Here is an 18,588-nt window from a genome sequence, read left to right on the forward strand (position 1 = left end):
AGAGAAAGCAAGGGCCCAAGGAGAGCATAAGAGACTTCGCATTTCATTATCGTGCTCTTTGTTTAAGATGGAGAAAGAATATGTCAGAGAAAGACATTGTACAGGCCATATTATGTAACTGCAATCCCTGCCAGGCTAGTTTGTTAAGAATTACCGTGACAAATGTTGGCGAGCTGGTTAGAATTAGAACACAAATTGAAAGCGATTTTGATGAAGCCACAAAATATTTGAATCAAGTAAATTCTGAGGAGCAAAAAAGAAAATGCCAGCAAGCACTCGAGCGGTGCAGTCCATCGAAATGCAACATCAAACTGTAACTAAGACGGTCAATATACCTATATTCTTACGTGATAGGTTTTTTTCAGCCATGGTGGACACAGGTAGTTCACCGTATCTAATTCAAGATTCAGTCTGGAAACAACTGAATCAGAGTGAATCAAGTCAGCCAAGCAAGGGCCAAACATTTATGTTAGCCAATGGGCAAAAGCAAGCAGCTACTTTAAAGGGACAATGTGTAGGAATTTCTTCCATCTAGTGGTGAAATTGTATTTTGCATTTAAACGAATAGTGATCTTCAGCGTCTCGCTTTTTCAAATGCGTGTTGCAACTACGGTAGCCGTTATGTAGTAAAAAGCTATGACAGGATGTCTTCTAATAGCACTTAATCGAGTTTTTCTTCGCGTGAACAGGTTTGTTATTTCAAACAAACTGCAACTTGAAACAAAGAACAAACGGATGTTTGATAGAATTGAAAGTTTCCAAAGGCAGAGAAGCGACCAAAAAAAGCTTGTAATTTAGACCGTAACATTGACTTAATGTTACCTGTTGAGAAGAAAGCAGGCAAGTTCAATGTCTCTTTTGAAAGCTTTCTCCTGCATCAACTCATTCCACCTGGAAAAGCTATCCCGACATTAAACCTTGTTTTTTGCAATCTTCGGTCCTGTGGCTCCACATAAATATGGTCCTTCATTATAAATGACCGTGCAGTGCAGCATTTTAAACTTGCCAGGGCAGTGACAAGCGTCTCTCAAATCTTCTTGTCCGGTTCAGCTGCTTTTTTGGAAGTTCCAAGTTGTGCATTGATATTTATAGAGGATTAAATGCCAAAACACATCTTGACGCGTATACCATTAGGGCTGGGTACCGAGTTCGGTACTTTTTAGGTACCGACCGAATTGCCTCGATACTACCGAGTATCAAAACATGTCTTGTTTTTCGGTACCAAGTTTCGGTACCTAAGTGGTTAATCTCGTCAACGTCAGTGAAACAATAAACATGCAGCATGATTGGCTGTGGCGGAAAAACACTAGTTTACGCGGCTGCCAGAGACGTGCCTCGTCGCACGTGAGGCTGTAGTGTGTGTGTGTGTGTAAGCGTCCCAACCCAGATAGATAGAAAATATGTGGAAATGATCAAAAGTGTACTTATGTACCCGACTCGATGCCATAAGCACACGATGCAATATTTTCGACAAGATAAATGCTGTCAAGACCAGCAACACAGGTAAATCTGATAAGGCACTTATCGCACAGAATACACTTGAGAGTAGAAGTTTATCCGCCTTCGACTACTGGAGAACTGGAGCGCGTCACATAACCAAAACTCAGTGTATAGGATACTTCCCTCACAGACATGAGAAATAGTTCTATATATGTTCAAAATATATCTACTTTTAAACGAAACAATTAGAAATAAATAGTTTGATTACCTAATCCATATAGGCGCGCGCGTTCACTACTGCAGGGATGATGAGTCAGCATTCGCAAATTCGCAATATGTCTCTTTGCAGCCAACACGTTTAGTAAACACTTGTTCATTTATAAACAATTAAAATATCTCCTTGCTATCGTTTCCCGACACATCCATAATCATTAGGCTACTTTTGCCAGTGCTTTGCGGCAAGCTTCATGTGTGCTGAGCGTGAGGCATCCCGCACCCCAGTAGCCTATATTTAATTCAATTCACATTTATTTGTATAGCATTTTTCACAATACATATCGTTTCAAAGGAGCTTTACAGAAAATGCATGTGTCTAAATTACAATTTAGAGTGATCTGTTATCAGGGGTGACTGTGTGTAATGCATTTCAATTAATTTTCATTCAGTTTCATTGTTAAACAATGCATTAAGTTAAGGCAGAAACAATGAGCTCATTGAAGTAAAGAATACATGTTGTTAAATGATTAGGAAACATAGAAAACTTTAGCATTGGTGCTTTTTTACAGACTCAAAATATGTGTAAAAAAAGTCAACAAACTGAAAAAATAATAGTTTTTATTTAGGTAATGTTTTGTAATGTATTGATAAAATTGGTATCGAAAAAAGTATCGTTCAGGAACCGGTATCGAAGTCAAGGTATCGGTATCGAAAATTTTGTTACGATACCCAGCCCTATATACCATGCCACAAATCCAGGAAATATTGGAGTCGTTCCATGACACTACTGTCTTCAGTACACTGGATTTCAAAATCGGCTATTGGCAACTTAAGATGGAAGAGGATAGCGTACAGAAAACAGCATTTGTGACATCAGCAGGCTTATCTGAATTCTTGCGTTTACCTCTCGGGCCTCAAAAACTCATTTCAGAGACATATGGAGACGGTGTTGAGAGCCCTCAAAGGCAACTGTTGTCTGGTATATATAGATGATGTAGTCGTGTACTCCAAAAACGAAGAGGAACACATCAACGACCTCACTCAGGTATTCCATTGTTTACACAATGCTGGACTTACACTTAACTTTGGAAAATGTAACTTCATGCAACGCAACATAACTTACCTGGGTCACATTATCTCAGCAGAGGGAGTCATGACGGATCACAACAAAGTCTCAGCCATCAATAATTTTCCCACTCTACAGTCTCTCAAAGACATAGAGTGATTCTTAGGGTTAACTGGATGGTATCATCATTTCATTCCACATTTCTCAACAAAAGCAGCACCTTTACATGCCCTCAAGCAACAAAAAAAAAATCCACCTGGATTTGGGAAGAAGAATGTCAAAGAGCTTTCAACATCATAAAACGGAGTTCTTGACTCAGGCACCAGTTCTCTTACCGCCAGACTTTACCTTTAAGACTCCACATTCTGTGGGATTTAACTTTCTGTTTCACATGCCTTTCTGGACCCTTGTCTGAAAGATGTCTATGAAGTGAGTTTAGAGGCCATGTGACTCATTGCTGTGGATCCTGAAACTGGATTACAGCCTCACTGCTGTGGATCCTGAAGCTGGTTAGCACATATGTGATTTGGGAAAGACTTTCTGGTTTGCCATGATTTGGTATCAACACTAAGGTTTGCACTGGGAAGATTTGAGTTTTGCATTCTTGGACCTGAGCTTTCATGGACATTGATTCCTACAGTGTGGTCAATTAACTTTCAACGTCATTATCTTTGTCATCGTTGTCTTCATCTGTATCAATCAAAAACAGATACGATTTTCATTTCCTGGTTCTTGAGTGGTAAAACATTGTAAGAGCTTTTGTGTGTCTATGAAAGATAAAAAGATGCAATGAATGAGAAGTATTTATTTATTGTTTTTGCATGTCACAGACTTAAGGTTGGTAATAAACACTTCCAGAGTACCTTAACAACATATAGTTAGTGATTCCCACACTATAAAAACAGATTTATAGCTAATTCAGTTATAATGTGCACAGATAAATCATTTATAAGAAATACAGCAATTTTCCCAAAATTATATACGACTCGTCAATTTTGATTTCATGGTGACTTAAAACTAGTGTGACGTAAATGAAGTAAATGGTGAAGTATGATTTCATGGTGAAGTAAAACTAGTGTGACGTAATTTTGAACGAAATCAGGCCAAACCAAAGTTCAGTTGGAGCTTCAAGAGATCGAAAATGTATATAAAAAAATTTGCAAACACATTTGACTTATCATTGTTCTAGAGTTCATTGTTCTAGAGTTAAAATTGTGACACTTTGAGCACTGTTGAGCGGAATCGTAAACAACTGATTAGCCATTGTGTTCACATTCTCATTAGATATGTCTGTGATTGGCTACAATGATCAAAGCACGGGAGTGTTTGAGAGCATACGAAAATGTTTGAAGGTGTTTTAAAAAAACGGGAGCAGGAGCGTTTGAAAGCACAAGCAGGCCTCTATCAACAAACCGCCTGCTTCCAAAGCTCCCGTCTGTATCTACGTAAGCGCTCGGTGAAGATCGTCATTGATGTATATTTACAACATGTTTTTGAAGCGCTGATTATCGTTGCCAATCACAGACATATCCGATGAGCACCCTAAGTAGAATGGGCAATCGGAGGTGTTTACGATGCGTCACATTTTTTTAATTTCAGTACCAACTTGGTACCGAAGTCGGTACTTTTGAACAACTCTACATTGTTCTGTGGCGATTACATGATAGGTAGGTGTGCTATATGGCTCCGCCTTCTTTGACGTGGAAATTTTCACTGGATAGCCAACATCCACACTCTAGTATCAAGGCAGAGAGTTCTGCATCATTTTCTTAATTTAAACACCTATTAGTATTATTAATGTTCACTATCATCTCAGCACATACTACTATTTGTTAACAAACAGCCCTGAAGGCTCATGGTTCAGAGTCCTTGCTCAAATTGTCACGTGTGCATTTTTCCCCCCAACCGTGCCCTCAAAACGAAGTAGTGTTGAGTAATTAGCTCAATTTTTCAACTGAACACGATAATTACTTTTGATAAATATTTGCATAATTGAACTACTAAGTGCATCGTCCTTTTTTCAGTCCCTCTACCCAACCCTCCCTTACAATGTGCTGGAGGTTAATGCTATTTCGCCAGCACACAACGTTCACACATTTTAGCAAGCCACACAATGCAAAAGGATAAGAGCTGTTCTTTTGTTCTGGGCAGAGAGGTATTATACATTAACAAGGTTAGAATAACAGTTGTGTACACTATATTGTTATTTTTATAAATTTTAGTAATAGATAAAAATAAATAGGCAATTGTAATAGTAACATTTTGAATAAAATAATTTATATTTCTCACTTTTTAAAAAAGTGTGTGCGTGCGCGTGTATGTATGTATAAACTATATATAAACTATACAAATTCAGTGGCTTTCTAGTAAGCCAAGAGCGCATAAAGCAGAGGTCTGGCTCTATTAGCTGGAAATAAACATTTCAGTTGCTCACAGGCTTAAAGAAGAGTGAATTAAAGAGATAGAGTGAAGGCACGCTGAGAGGAAACCAAAACTAGTGTGTTTCTTCCTCCCCACACCTTTGTGATATCAATAATTCCTTATCTAAATAGATCCAGACCGGCCGTAACAGCTTTTTGATTTTGTGTGAGACCATGCCAGGCCTAATAAATAAATATGAGGGGAGGAGGGTGAATTCTGGGATGCTGTAGTTTACCTCACGGTGCAGGAGACTCTCGCTAAAAGCCCTGGCAGAGACTCTGTCTGACAGGTACTGCCAACCAGTCACGGCACAGTACATTGGATACTACAGCCCAGTGGCGTGAGGTAGACTTATAAAATGAAGTGGCAAAGTTCCATTTCTGGGTTTGGTATCTTAGTCTGATTTAAACTTCAATAACACTATTAAATAAAAATCAAATATTCTAAAAAATAAAAACAATATGAAAAATAATGAGTACTTACAAGGTTTCAATAAAATAATATTAATAGTATTATTTATTTATTTTTACATAGAAATTTGCAGTCACCGGGGAAGCCAACAAAATGTGAGAGATTTCATGTTTGCTAGCGATCAGTGGCAGATGCCTTGGAGGTAGTAGCCAATTTGAATTTATTTAGTTTGAAGGACAACGATGTACTACGAATTGAAAAATTTTTCTTTTGCGTTTTTCGTGTACAGACGACGACGTGGTCAAAACCATCCCAGGTCACATGGATCTGTGAAAATAATCCTGTAATCTGCATGCCAGACCAGTAGTTGGTGATGTCACTTTGTAAAGAAACACTACACACCTACAGACTAACGTGCATAACGTCACCGTTTTCAAAAAATTGCGGTTTCATAGTTTGAAACCCGTTTTCAAAAGTTTATGTTTTCAAGCCCCCAATGTCATACAACCATTGGTCCACGTAGAACTGCTTCGTCAATAGGGCTGGGTACCGAGTTCGGTACTTTGTAGGTACCGACCGAATTGCCTCGATACTACAGAGTACCGAAACATGTCGTGTTTTTCGGTACCAAGTTTCGGTACCTAAGTGGTTAATCTCGTCAACGTCAGTGAAACAATAAACATGCAGCATGATTGGCTGTGGCGGAAAACCACTAGTGTACGCGGCTGCCCAGAGACGTGCCTCGTCGCACGTGAGGCTGTAGTGTGTATGTGTGTGTGTGTGTGTGTGTGTGTGTGTGTGTGTGTGTGTGTGTGTAAGCGTCCAACCCAGATAGATAGAAAATATGTAGAAATGATCAAAAGTGTACCTATGTACCCGACTCGATGCCATAAGCACACAATGCAATATTTTCGACAAGATAATTGCTGCCAAGACTGGCAACACGGTAAATCTTATAAGGCACTTAAAAGCGCACAGAATACACTCGAGAGTAGAAAGTTTATCCACCTTCGACTACAAGAACTGGAGCGCGTCACATATAAACCAAAACTCAGCGTATAGGATATGCCTACTTGCCTCACAGACATGAGAAATAGTTCTATATATGTTCAAAATATGTCTACTTTTAAACGAAACAATTAGAAATAAATAGTTTGATTCCCTAATCCATATAGGCGCGCGCGCGTTCACTACTGCAGGGATGACGAGTCAGCATCGCAAATTCGCAATAATCATCTTTGCAGCCAACACGTTTAGTAAACACTTGTTCATTTATAAACAATTAAAATATCTCCTTGCTATCGTTTCCCGACACATCCATAATCATTAGGCTACTTTTGCCAGTGCTTTGCGCAAGCTTCATGTATGCTGAGCGTGAGGCATCCCGCACCCCAGTAGCCTATATTTAATTCAATTCACATTTATTTGTATAGCATTTTTCACAATACATAGTTTCAAAGGAGCTTTACAGAAAATGCATGTGTCTAAATTACAATTTAGAGTGATCTGTTATCAGGGGTGACTGTGTGTAATGCATTTCAATTAATTTTCATTCAGTTTCATTGTTAAACAATGCATTAAGTTAAGGCAGAAACAATGAGCTCATTGAAGTAAAGAATACATGTTGTTAAATGATTAGGAAACTTTAGGACTGGTGCTTTTTTACAGACTCAAAATATGAGTATAAAAAATAAAAGTTTTTATTTTAGGTAATATTATATGGATAAAATTGGTATCGAAAAAAGTATCGTTCAGGAACCGGTATCGAAGTCAAGGTATCGGTATCGAACATTTTGTTACGATACCCAGCCCTATTCGTCAAACACACCTAAAGTATTCAGTGAATGTGTTTCTAACATTGTGTGCAATACCACAAAATTCACATAAACACATGTGGATGGAAACCTTGCTACTACTAGAGTATTTAGTCATTTCGTATCTTGTAGTGTTTACGGTTTCATTTTCTACTGTTGATTTCCTTTAGAACACACAACTACCCTTTTCTCCTCAAGTAACACCCCTGCTAAAGCCAGATGAATGATGTTCATAAAAAAAGACTTGCGCTGACCTGACACAGAGCATCCAGTAACGCATTATTCTTACAAAACATTAGGGGTGCAAGCCTCGCCTAATCTACATATCCAAACACTCGCACATAGAGACAATAATGGAGTGAGTGAGAGACAAAAGGAGAAAGCCAGAGAATTGGGAGGACTTTTATTGTGAAACAGAGGCAGAGGGATTATTCTCCCGCAGCGCTGAGCCCAACGAGCCGTGACGGGTCCATCTCCAGTTCCCGACACACACAGCAGTGGAGTCCCAAATGCTTCTTACTTCACAACACACACACACACCCTAAACCTCTGCAAGCCAGTCGCGACCTGGATGGAATTACGTAATGTTGCAGCCAGTGCTGTTGTCATACAGCAGGGAGGGATGGGGCTTCAGAGAGAGGAATGGGAGGCGGGAAGGCAATGGAGCAAGAAGTCAGACTGATCTATTAGAGCTAATAATTACAATAATAAAATTGTAAAGATGCAGTCATAACCCCAGAAGCATTGCGAACAAGCGTAGCCCTCTCAAGGTCAGACGAGGGAGGGCCGCACTTTAACGGTTACCAGCTCAGAATCCAGCTGAGTGATTACAGGTTTGAATTGTCCTTGTTCAAGGTCATTTTGCCCAAACTGGCAAGTTATGTGACCTTGACCGTACCTGAAATACTGAAGAGCAACTGGATTTGCGATTGCCATAGTGTGAGAATGCATTAAAAAGATTTTATTTATACATTTTCTGAAGAAAAACTCAACCGTGGTTGCTAGTTTGTTGTGTAATGGTCAATAAGAGCCTATTATATTCAAACCTCTACTCTATGGATTGGTACCTCCTTTAATGTAAGATGTTTCACACATTATATCACCCCTTTAGGTGAAAGTCATACATTTGATCGCTTTGCAAAATAATAAAACGCCTCTCCCCAACAAGCCGCATCACTTGAATGGCCTTGTTCCTGTGTAATGTGAGAAAACAGCCTGATATATACACACAACATTGGGACACAAGCTGATAAATGATTTGAACAGGTCATCTTCAGAGCGGAACAATTATCTCCACCAAAATTTAAATGCCTGTCAAAACATTCCTGAGCCGGAGCGCTTTCAGGAAGACTGCTCTGACAAGAGGCACAAAAGCGCTGACAGGAGAGGACGAGGGAGACCTCAGCTTCTCTCACGTGACATTAACACTGGCAACCCAAAATGTCCTCCAGACAATTATTGAAAAACAGCCCCTGCCTCTCAAAATGAGCAGCCTGCAATAATGACAGAGTATGTGATTTTGATTATTAAATACAACATGAAATCACAAATAAGTCAATGTATTGGTCCTTTAGCACTTTCTAAATACGCAATACATAAAAACTGCCTGTAAATGGACATTTTTTGCTAAGGTAACCAAGGTCAAGACTGTGTGTGTACCTACTTAACTATAGTATTTTGGGGGCAAATTTGTACCCAGAAGTGACCAAAACCTGACAAAATCTCCAAAAACGTCCCTTTAGGGACATTTGTAAATGTGGTTTAAAAATAAACTAATTAAAGTTTTTTTTATTTTATTTAAAAATGCAGAAAGTTTTGTGTGATGGGTAGGGTTAGTGTAAGGGGATAACACAGTTTGTACAGTATAAAAACCATTAGGTCTATGGAATATCCCCATTCAGATTTTGATTGTGTGTGTGTGTGTGTGTGTGTGTGTGTGTGTGTGTGTGTGTGTGTGTGTGTGTGTGTGTGTGTGTGTGTGTGTGTGTGTGTGTGTGTGTGTGTGTGTGTGTGTGTGTGTGTGTGTGTGTGTGTGTGTGTAATGATGAAATATACAAACCAATATATTTATAACAAATATATAAATAAATTCCAATATTATTGGTCAATATATTTCATCACTTCACAGTACAATACAAATCCAACAGCATAAAATCAAGACTGACCAAAGATTATTTCCATTTGAAGCATCTACTTTCTCATACCTCTTTTCTCAGGTCTTCTCGTATGACCTGCCTGATCTCCTCCATACTGCTCTGAGGCGCTCTGCTGTGCAGGATCTTCAGTGTGCTGGTGTACTCCTCAGGCAGGAGGTAGTCCAGGGCTCCCAGGTGCTGCCCTACTTTAATGAAGGTGCCTCTGTTCATACAACACAGGTCCCGGAGCCTTTCCGCCGAACGCATGTGAACCTGAAGAAAAAGAGACATTTAAAAAAATGTTTTAATTCTTGAGCAATTTCAAATTATTTATAACCTCTTATAATTCTCATTTATACAACTACTGTTCAAAAGTTTGGGGAAAGCAATTGTTTTTTAAAGAAATGCAAACTTTCAGCAAGGATGGATTAAACTGATCAAAAGTTATTTATAATGTTACAAAATCAAAGAATCCTGAAAAAAAATTTCACCGTTTCTAGAAAAGCAGCACAACTGTTTTATGAGTGTTTCTTGAGCATCATATTAGAATGATTTCTGAAGGATCGTGTGACACTGCAGACTGTAGAGAGATATTATGATGAAAATTCAGCTTTACCATCACAGGAACCATTTCAATTTTAGAATTTAAAAACGGTTAGACACAACATAAACTATTACTGTTAGATCAAAACTTTAGATCAAATAAATGTCGCCTTGTGTTCAAAAGCATTTTTTAAAAATCTTACCGACCCCAAACTTTTTAACGGTAGTCAATAAATATTATTAGTATATATAATTCTTTAGTATTTACAGTACACAATATGCTAATTCACAATACTTCAAATCCACAAGTTATGTTATGCAGTGGTAAAATACCAGTGAATAATTGAAATACATATCTTAAAAAAAAGGGAGTGGGGGGAGATAACATGGTAGTAACATGGCACTTTGATACAAAATGGCACTGTATGGTTACCATATTAAAAAACAAGGTATTCCAAAAAATATTGAAACTTCAATATTATATGGACTTTTTTTCTGCTAGTGCTAGTTTTTTTCTGCTAGATTAATAATTGTAAGTTATTTTGAAGTGTTAACCAAAAAGCAATTGCAAGAAAACAATAGAAGCAGAAAAAACACTATTATTAATTTCCTACAACATGAAGAATGGACAACATAACACAAATTTATTTTGATAAGTTGCCTGCACCATTCCTACCAGCGAGAAAAAAGAAAAGGAAAAAAAAAACTACAAACAATGTTCTCTCCCGGTCATCTCATTTGTCTTAAATGCTGTTTAAATGGGACGTCACTTTTATGGGGGTCTTTGTGCCGTCCCGTCCCAACACCAGCTGGTAGAGTTGATAGTACTCTTGGAGGGACGTCCCTTTGGGACCTGAGCAAATAAACTGCCGTGAAATGAGCTCTCTTAACCCTCTCACCCTGACAAAAGACAGTCTTTTATGCTCCAAATGGGGCCACATATGAGGCTGGTCGACCCGATTCAAATCATCCCTCAAAGACAAAGTCCACATTTACCTAATTATACTGGGTGGGGAGTCTATATACGTGTGTCAGCATGTGTGTGCAGGGATTAAATTGAGCCACAATAAACCGGAACATCAGTCTGCACCTTAATTAAAAAAATTGATACAAATTATTGGCAGTTTTGTCAATGAATTTAATTTCCAATATGATCCAGTCCAGTTTTTGTTTTATCCAGTACACAGACTTGTCTCCATGAGCAAATCCATTCGGGAAAAAAAAACCTTTAAAGTTCATCACATTAGGCATTATATATACGTACACACACAATGTTACTGAAGAGAAGTCAAGGCCAATTGGTAATGTATTTTAAAATATTATAAATTACATGCATGTTTGTTTGGCCCCCTCAAAGTTATTTTAGGTGTATATGATACACGACATTTCAAAATGTTTTTATAGTACTGTTTACAATAACTCAGAGCAGTTTTATAGTTAACAGTTTATAGTTTATAGCATCGGAAATACATTTTGGTCCAAAAATAACCAAAACTACGACTTTATTCAGCATTGTATTGTCTTCCGGTTCTGTTGGGGATCCGCGTTCACGAGTCCGCAGTGACGCTGATGACGTAAGACGCTGCTGACGTGTATCTGGTGCGTCCGTGTATTCGGGTTCAAATAAATATGGCTGGGCAAAAAAATGCAAGTCTTCCTCTGTGTGGAAATCCTTAGACATGTTTGTGAAGATTGTTTTGTTTCCAGCGTGCGTCTCCCTCAGACTGTAAACGAAGCTCGGGCACACCGGACACACGTCAGCAGCGTCTTACGTCAGCAGCGTCACTGAACGCGGAATCCCCAACAGAACCGGAAGACAATACAATGCTGAATAAAGTCGTAGTTTTGGTTATTTTTGGACCAAATTGAATTTCCGATGCTTCAAAACATTCTAACTAACCCACTGATGTCACATGGACTACTATAATGATGTCTTTATTTTCTTTCTGGACAAGGACAGTATACCGTTCATTCATTTTCAATGGAGGGACAGAAAGCTCTCGGACTAAATCTAAAATATCTTAAACTGTGTTCTGAAGATGAACGGAGGTCTTACGGGCTTGGAGCGACATGAGTCATTAATGACTCATATAGTCATTAATGACATCATTTTCATTTTTGGGTGAACTAACCCTTTAAGTTACAAGACAGTTCACATTAAAACCAAAAATCTTATCTCTAGACCAACAAATATCATATCATGTTTTTGTATATGGAAGCATTTCATTTATGTCTTTATGTAAATATATGTTTTTTTTTTAATTGTCTTTTTGTGGATGGAGGAGAGTCATGCCATACTGTATCTTGCCTTGGCACTACAATCACCACCCGATTTTAGGGTCCCCCCACCTCTAATATCTTAATTTAATCTCTGTGTGTGTGTGTTTTTTTTTTTCTTATTTCTCGAGTGCTTTACTCAGGGAACACTCCCTCTGGTCCAAAAAACTTTGGATCGAGCTGATATTTCTGACAGGATGTCGAGGGGAGAGTAAACACACTTCTGTCAGGCAGGATTTGCTGTTAATCCTCACATGCAGTGGATGGGAGATTTGAAGGTTGTCCTATGGGCATTTTTTGCACTGTTTGAGCTCAGCGCCACCACCACTGATGGCAGCCTAGGCCGTCTGGCTTTTGCGGCATGCACAAAACCCCATTTTCCATGCCCAGAGAAGCCAATAGGATGTGGCAGCTCGGAGATAATTACGAGGGTGATGAGAAGACACTTTATTTCGGTGGATACTAAACATGTGGTTCTCGCCTTCTCAGCCCAGAGCCCAAACAGGCTTTTGATGGTGAGGATGTGTCGAGGAGAAAGGCAGGGCTAATAAGAGACGAAGGAGGCAGTAATAACAGTCATGATCTCTGCCTGCTCATCTTTAACACCTTCTATACTGGATCTGTGTAACCAATAAAGTAAAGTGGAGGGACGGCGACTTGTGAAAAAGGAAGAAGAGCAGCAGCTCTACCCCTTTTTTATTCTTCTCTTATCCCCCAGGGAGAGAAATCTGTGCCACCTGCCATCTTACAGTCCTGGCAATGGAAGACGCTATTGGCAGGCAGTCAGACTTCCTACATTTCTTTCAATATTCCAACCCCACGTTTCTCCCAGCCACCCGCGGCTTCTGCATTAGCATGGCCAGTCCATTAGGGGCAGCCTGGAGAAATGTGGCGGCTTTTTACATGGTGTGAAGGGGAAGCCACTCTGGGTTTGGCTGATTCGCACTGGCATTCAACCAACAACCTAGTCTGTGGCATGCAGCTGGCCGATTTAAAGCTTCTAAGGAAGAAAAATCTATTAAAATCTGTCCATAAACACATGCTAACTTTCAAAGAAGCAAGGAAAGGGAACTCCAGGCAGACCTAATTCTCCAGAAAACTATATTTATAAAAAGGCCAGCATTTACTGCACATTTACCGTGAGCCAGCGGAGAGTGAAATAACACAAGAGCGCTCTTCGTATCTGATGAGGCGTCAATCATGTCTTCCATCAAGGCAATGCTGAAGAGTCTTTTGTTACAGGAGTTGTTCAGCAAACACAAGTGTGACAGCAAATCAAGTCCTCAGAGAAGCACGGGGAGGCACAGGAGAAGCCTTCCACGTGTTCAGAGAGAAAGAAGACAGACAAACTAAGCAGAAAGCGTTGACTTTATGTGGGCAAGTAGGGGAGGGAGGGAGAGGGAGAGGGAGAGGGAGAGGGAGAGGGAGAGGGAGAGAGAGAGAGAGAGCTCTAGATGAAAAGATCCCACACACACATGGAAAGATGGATGAACAAAGCTTTAGCTATGAGCTCTGCCCAACTTAAAACCCCTCACCAGGAAGACTATTGGAAGATTCAGGGTGTACAAAATGTTCCCTGTTGAGATTTGCTGGTTGTGTCACGCAATAAAAATGAGAACAAAGTGTAAGTTACAAAAAATACAGTTGACAGGAGTTACACTCCAACTTAAATTGAACCTATTAAAACCACACATGTTCCTAACCGTCAGGCTATTTTTTAGATAGTTAGCATTTTGAGATTTTTCTCAATTTAGTATTTACCTTTTTTTTGCTAATTGAAAGACAGACAGAAAGAATAGGTTGAAAGAATGATAATAGATATAACAGTTGACAGACAGACAGGTATATATATATATATATATATATATATATATATATATATATATATATATATATACTGTAAAAATACACATACACATATATACACACACTCACACTGAGAAAACAATACAAAGAACAAACAGTATTAAATATTAACAAACGTAGCCATCAACCTTCCAGTTTCACTTTCATACAGATGTTGGTATCGGCATTAGCCATTACAAAAAACTAGGGATACACAATATCGGCCATCATATCGATATTGGCTGATGGGTGTTAATTTTTGATGTTATCGGCCCGATAAGAAAATTTGGCAGATATTTTAAAGCCAATAAATAATGGATTATTTCGTTCAGCTGAAACACTTCATGTGCGCACTGTTCGCCATGATGGTTTTAAATTGCTTGAAATATGATAGAAAATCACTTCAACAACAAAAAAATACCATTAAGTGCAACATGTGGAGCACAAGTCTGTCTTCATAATATCATAATGAAAACATTATAATTGTGTGCTTGGGACATGGCTTTTAATTGTGAGACTTGTTTTTGTAATCAGGCTCTCAATAATTAAATAAATTTGGATTTAGAATTATTGGCCAATATATCGGTTATCGGCTTTCAAATACAAAGAATTATCGGTTATCGTATCGGCCCAAAATGTTCATAACATCCCTGCAAAAAAAAAAGCACACACAAAAAAAAAAACTGTCAAACATTATAGGATCATTTGGTGGATTGGACTGATATTACAGCATTAAAAATGCCACCAAGAAATGTATCTGACCGAGACAAGTCAATTTATACAGGGATACCACATTTTGAACGGTTGTTCTGACTATCCCGAAGTGAAACATCACATTTCCCTTTTGCAGCACTTTTGGCGTGTGCAGTCTGTCATCGCCGTTCTGTGGAGGCAACGAGGCCCTGCACAATTAATACTAAACTAGAGCAATTCCCTCTACCTCCCCATCACCTCCTCTACTGTTCTCTTCTTCCTCCCCAAAAGCCACTCTCTCTCTCTCTCTCTCTCTCTCTCTCTCTCTCTCTCTCTCTCTCTCTCTCTCTCTCTCTCTCTCTCTCTCTCTCTCTCTCTCTCTCTCTGTCCTCTCTCTCCTCTCTCTCTCTCTCTCTCTCTCTCCTCTCTCTCTCTAACCCTTTCATCCGTGGACAGAGCGGCACAAAGCCGGAGCTCTGACAACTCTCGTAATTGCCACAGACATTAATGACATATTTCAGCAGCAGGCAGAAGCCATTAGATGGCCTTTGAAAAATGCTTTGTAGGACCATCATCAGAGCATGTTATTGCCAGGGGACTAATGGGGAGACAGCAGAGGTTCCTCTTATGCTGTTCCTGCTCTCACTGTGCACAAAACACCAAAGAATAATGATCAGTCTTACATCAAAGAAAACATGAATTAGCAATACTGTCAAAAACTTGACATGCTAAGACAAACTGTTAACCTCGGCGCATCAATACGGCAAAAGTGCCAGGTCACAAAAAATAAAAAATAAAAGATTACGATGCAATTTAAAATACTGAAAATCGAATAAAATGTTATGATACAAAGATGATCGCCCAGCATAAATAAATGAATAGACAAATAAATAAATACATAAAATAAATAAATAATCATATGCATGGTAAATAAGACACCATGCACTACAAATAATCTAAAGGCTATTAGTGTAAAACAAACACTGGCATAAATATTCCAGACACTCTAATTATAGACAGAACAATGTTTCTGGGTCTCAGGGTCTATAAAATTATCGTTATGGACATTCTGTCACTGAACTGAAATAATAAGACAATTTCTTTATTACTGAAAATATAGAATAAAAATGGCAGATAAAACTAGAAAATATTGCCCTATGTTGTTGTTTTTTCTCAATTCAAAAATCCATACATAACTCCAGTCTCACACTGAGAAGATACATTGGTGAACAATTAATTGACTCAAAGCCTGTTTGGCGCAGCGAAAGTATTTTCTAAAAGGAACTAGCTTAGTGTAAAACGTTCATCCTTGTAATCAATATTTACACTTCAAATATCTTATGACAATATATTCTTGTAGAGCTTTTCTTAAAAAGGTAGCACTATGCTAAACTAGTATGCCAAGTTGATAGCTTGCTAACTGAAAACACAAAAAAGGGAGAGTGTTCAGGTTTAAAACATACATTTTTGGCATTTTGTCCATTCAGAGAAAAATGCTTCACCAATAAAATGTTACACATAAGGCTCAATGCAAATCAATAATTGAGAAGAATTAAGATAACTTAAGCTCTTTACATCTAGTCAACCTTAGATTCTTGAGCGCTAGCAGATAGCTTCTTTAGATAACTACTTGAAAGTGAATAAAACATCCAGTCATGTAGTAATGCCACCTTAGAGAGAGCAGAACTGGTATGGGGTTACAGCTTGCTGAACCACTCATTTTAAGTGAGTGTCGCATTGACTTTTTTCTCATATGGCAAACATGTTTTGGGGGTAAAAGCACAAATCAATGACCTCTAAAATGCTAGAGTCATGTACAGTATTACAGCCCTATTGATCAAGTAACCAAAGAATCACACCTCCAGACAGAAAAGGTGTAAAAAAGTGATAATAATGGTCTGTCTAACCATTTCTCTCTCCCTTACTTGTTTAATAAAGTGATTTCATGTACATGAAAGATCTTTCATGTACTTTTCACGTACCTTGATTCACTAATCAAGGTCTTCACCTTTCTGTGAAGGAAAGCCGCAAAATGGCGGCTCGTTCTTCTGTGATCTCTTTCGTTTGAGGTGAAAAGATGCTCTGTGCACTTCCATCATTACATGGCGGCTTAGCCAGTCACTCCTTTTGTAAGAAAAGTGGAGCAACATGCGTTCATAGAAATTGTATCTATTATTGCCAGGCAATTATTGCTTTACATTGTGACTTCATGAATAACTCCGAGGGAGCGGGCAATTTAGCGGCTGCCCAATCACAGAAAATTCCCAGCAGTCAATAAATGCACACTAGACCATTAAAAAGCCCCTCTTATTCACCTCTCCCCCCACCTCTGCGAGCAGTACCTACTACCGCCCATCTCAGTTTGAAATTGCTTGGCCAGATGGAGGGCTGAGGGGTCTGTTTGGCTAGCTCCTGGCGCTAGCAACAAATTAACATACAGTAATGAATTGCCCGAGTAGAACAGAGATGCACTTAGCCCTTTAGAAGTGATGCCATCGAACAAATGGAAACATATCTCATTCGTGACTGACCTAAAGCAAACAAAGCCTTCATGAGACTTTTCCCTTACGATTTACACTTCTGCTTCGTACGGCGCCTCTGTCCAGTCTCAGTGCAAGTGCTACAAATACTGGCAGGTATTATTTAATAGTCTCTTAACTTTAGGAAGACAGGAAGGCATGCACTACCAAATTTACGGCCATGCTGTGAAACCGCTTTGTAACTTCTGAAATAAGTCTCATTCAGCCTGGTGGGTTTTCAATGGAATAAAATTAGCTTGCTGTTATTCCAGACAAGCAACAGTGATTCCTTAGTCATGATGTTAACTGGCCGATTTGCCCAAATCCACCAGAAGAAAGATTAGCCCTGATTAAAAGGATGAGATGAGGTTGGGTTAAAGAGTAACATCTGGAATAAATACAAAGCACCTGAAGCGTTTGCTTGCAGAGGGTTTCGTTTATGGCTGGTGACATAAACATTAACTCTTTCCCCGCCATTGACGGAAATTTCAGGATTTCCATTTTATCACTGTTATACGGTAGGTGGCGCTATTATGCAGAGTACTAAATTTCCAGATCTAAACACAGAAATAAGAAAATAAGCTAAATAAGCGTCATCATCAAAATAACGTGATCATCAACATTAACCAGCATATAAAACCAATGTTTTTAAATTAAAAACTAAATTAAAACCACCTAATGTTACTGAATGAAATGTAGACCCAGGATGAGCTATAAGACTGTGAAGCATTAGGGGTGTTAATGGACTCGCTCTACGATTTAATCATTATTCTAAATCCGATCTTGATGTAGTCTTTGAAAAAAACGTGATTATCTCAGCTTTATGTTAAAAAATGTTGCTTTTTTTTATGAAACTTGCCCACATTCAGGTGTTGATAAAAAAGGAATACATGAAGCTAGAATAAAACAGGTTTTTTTATGTTGTTTAAAAGCAGAGGATATGTTCTTTCTTTTGATATATTGCATATTCAGATCATACAACAAAATATTCTGGGGGCCATGAAAGTTTTCTGAAAATGATTAGAAAATGCTGGAAGTGGCTGGCAACTTTTTTCAAAAACACTGGTGGGGAAAGAGTTAAAAGTCCACTTTGTCCAACTTGTGCATTCAAAATATCCAAAAGTAAAACAGGGAAACACTTTATTATGTCCTTGTTACACGTTATTGCTAATAACTATAAATTATGCATATGTGCAACTAAACCAACC

At 38.6% G+C, this 18,588-nt stretch overlaps 1 protein-coding gene across 2 annotated transcripts in view; it reads right to left on the reverse strand.

Moving 5' to 3' along the window:
• The window catches only part of adck1 (aarF domain containing kinase 1), a 140,106-nt gene that overhangs the window by 95,467 nt on the left and 26,051 nt on the right, over positions 1-18,588 (reverse strand). For both annotated transcript variants that reach the window (XM_077239251.1, XM_077239253.1), the window contains one exon: positions 9,573-9,776. In XM_077239251.1, the coding sequence (XP_077095366.1) occupies positions 9,573-9,776 (204 nt within the window). The remainder of the gene's footprint in view (positions 1-9,572; positions 9,777-18,588) is intronic.

The sequence above is a fragment of the Siphateles boraxobius genome, unplaced genomic scaffold, assembly GCF_051911475.1.
Source record: "Siphateles boraxobius isolate OS27281-9 unplaced genomic scaffold, OSU_SipBor_1 22, whole genome shotgun sequence".
NCBI lineage: Eukaryota > Metazoa > Chordata > Actinopteri > Cypriniformes > Leuciscidae > Siphateles > Siphateles boraxobius.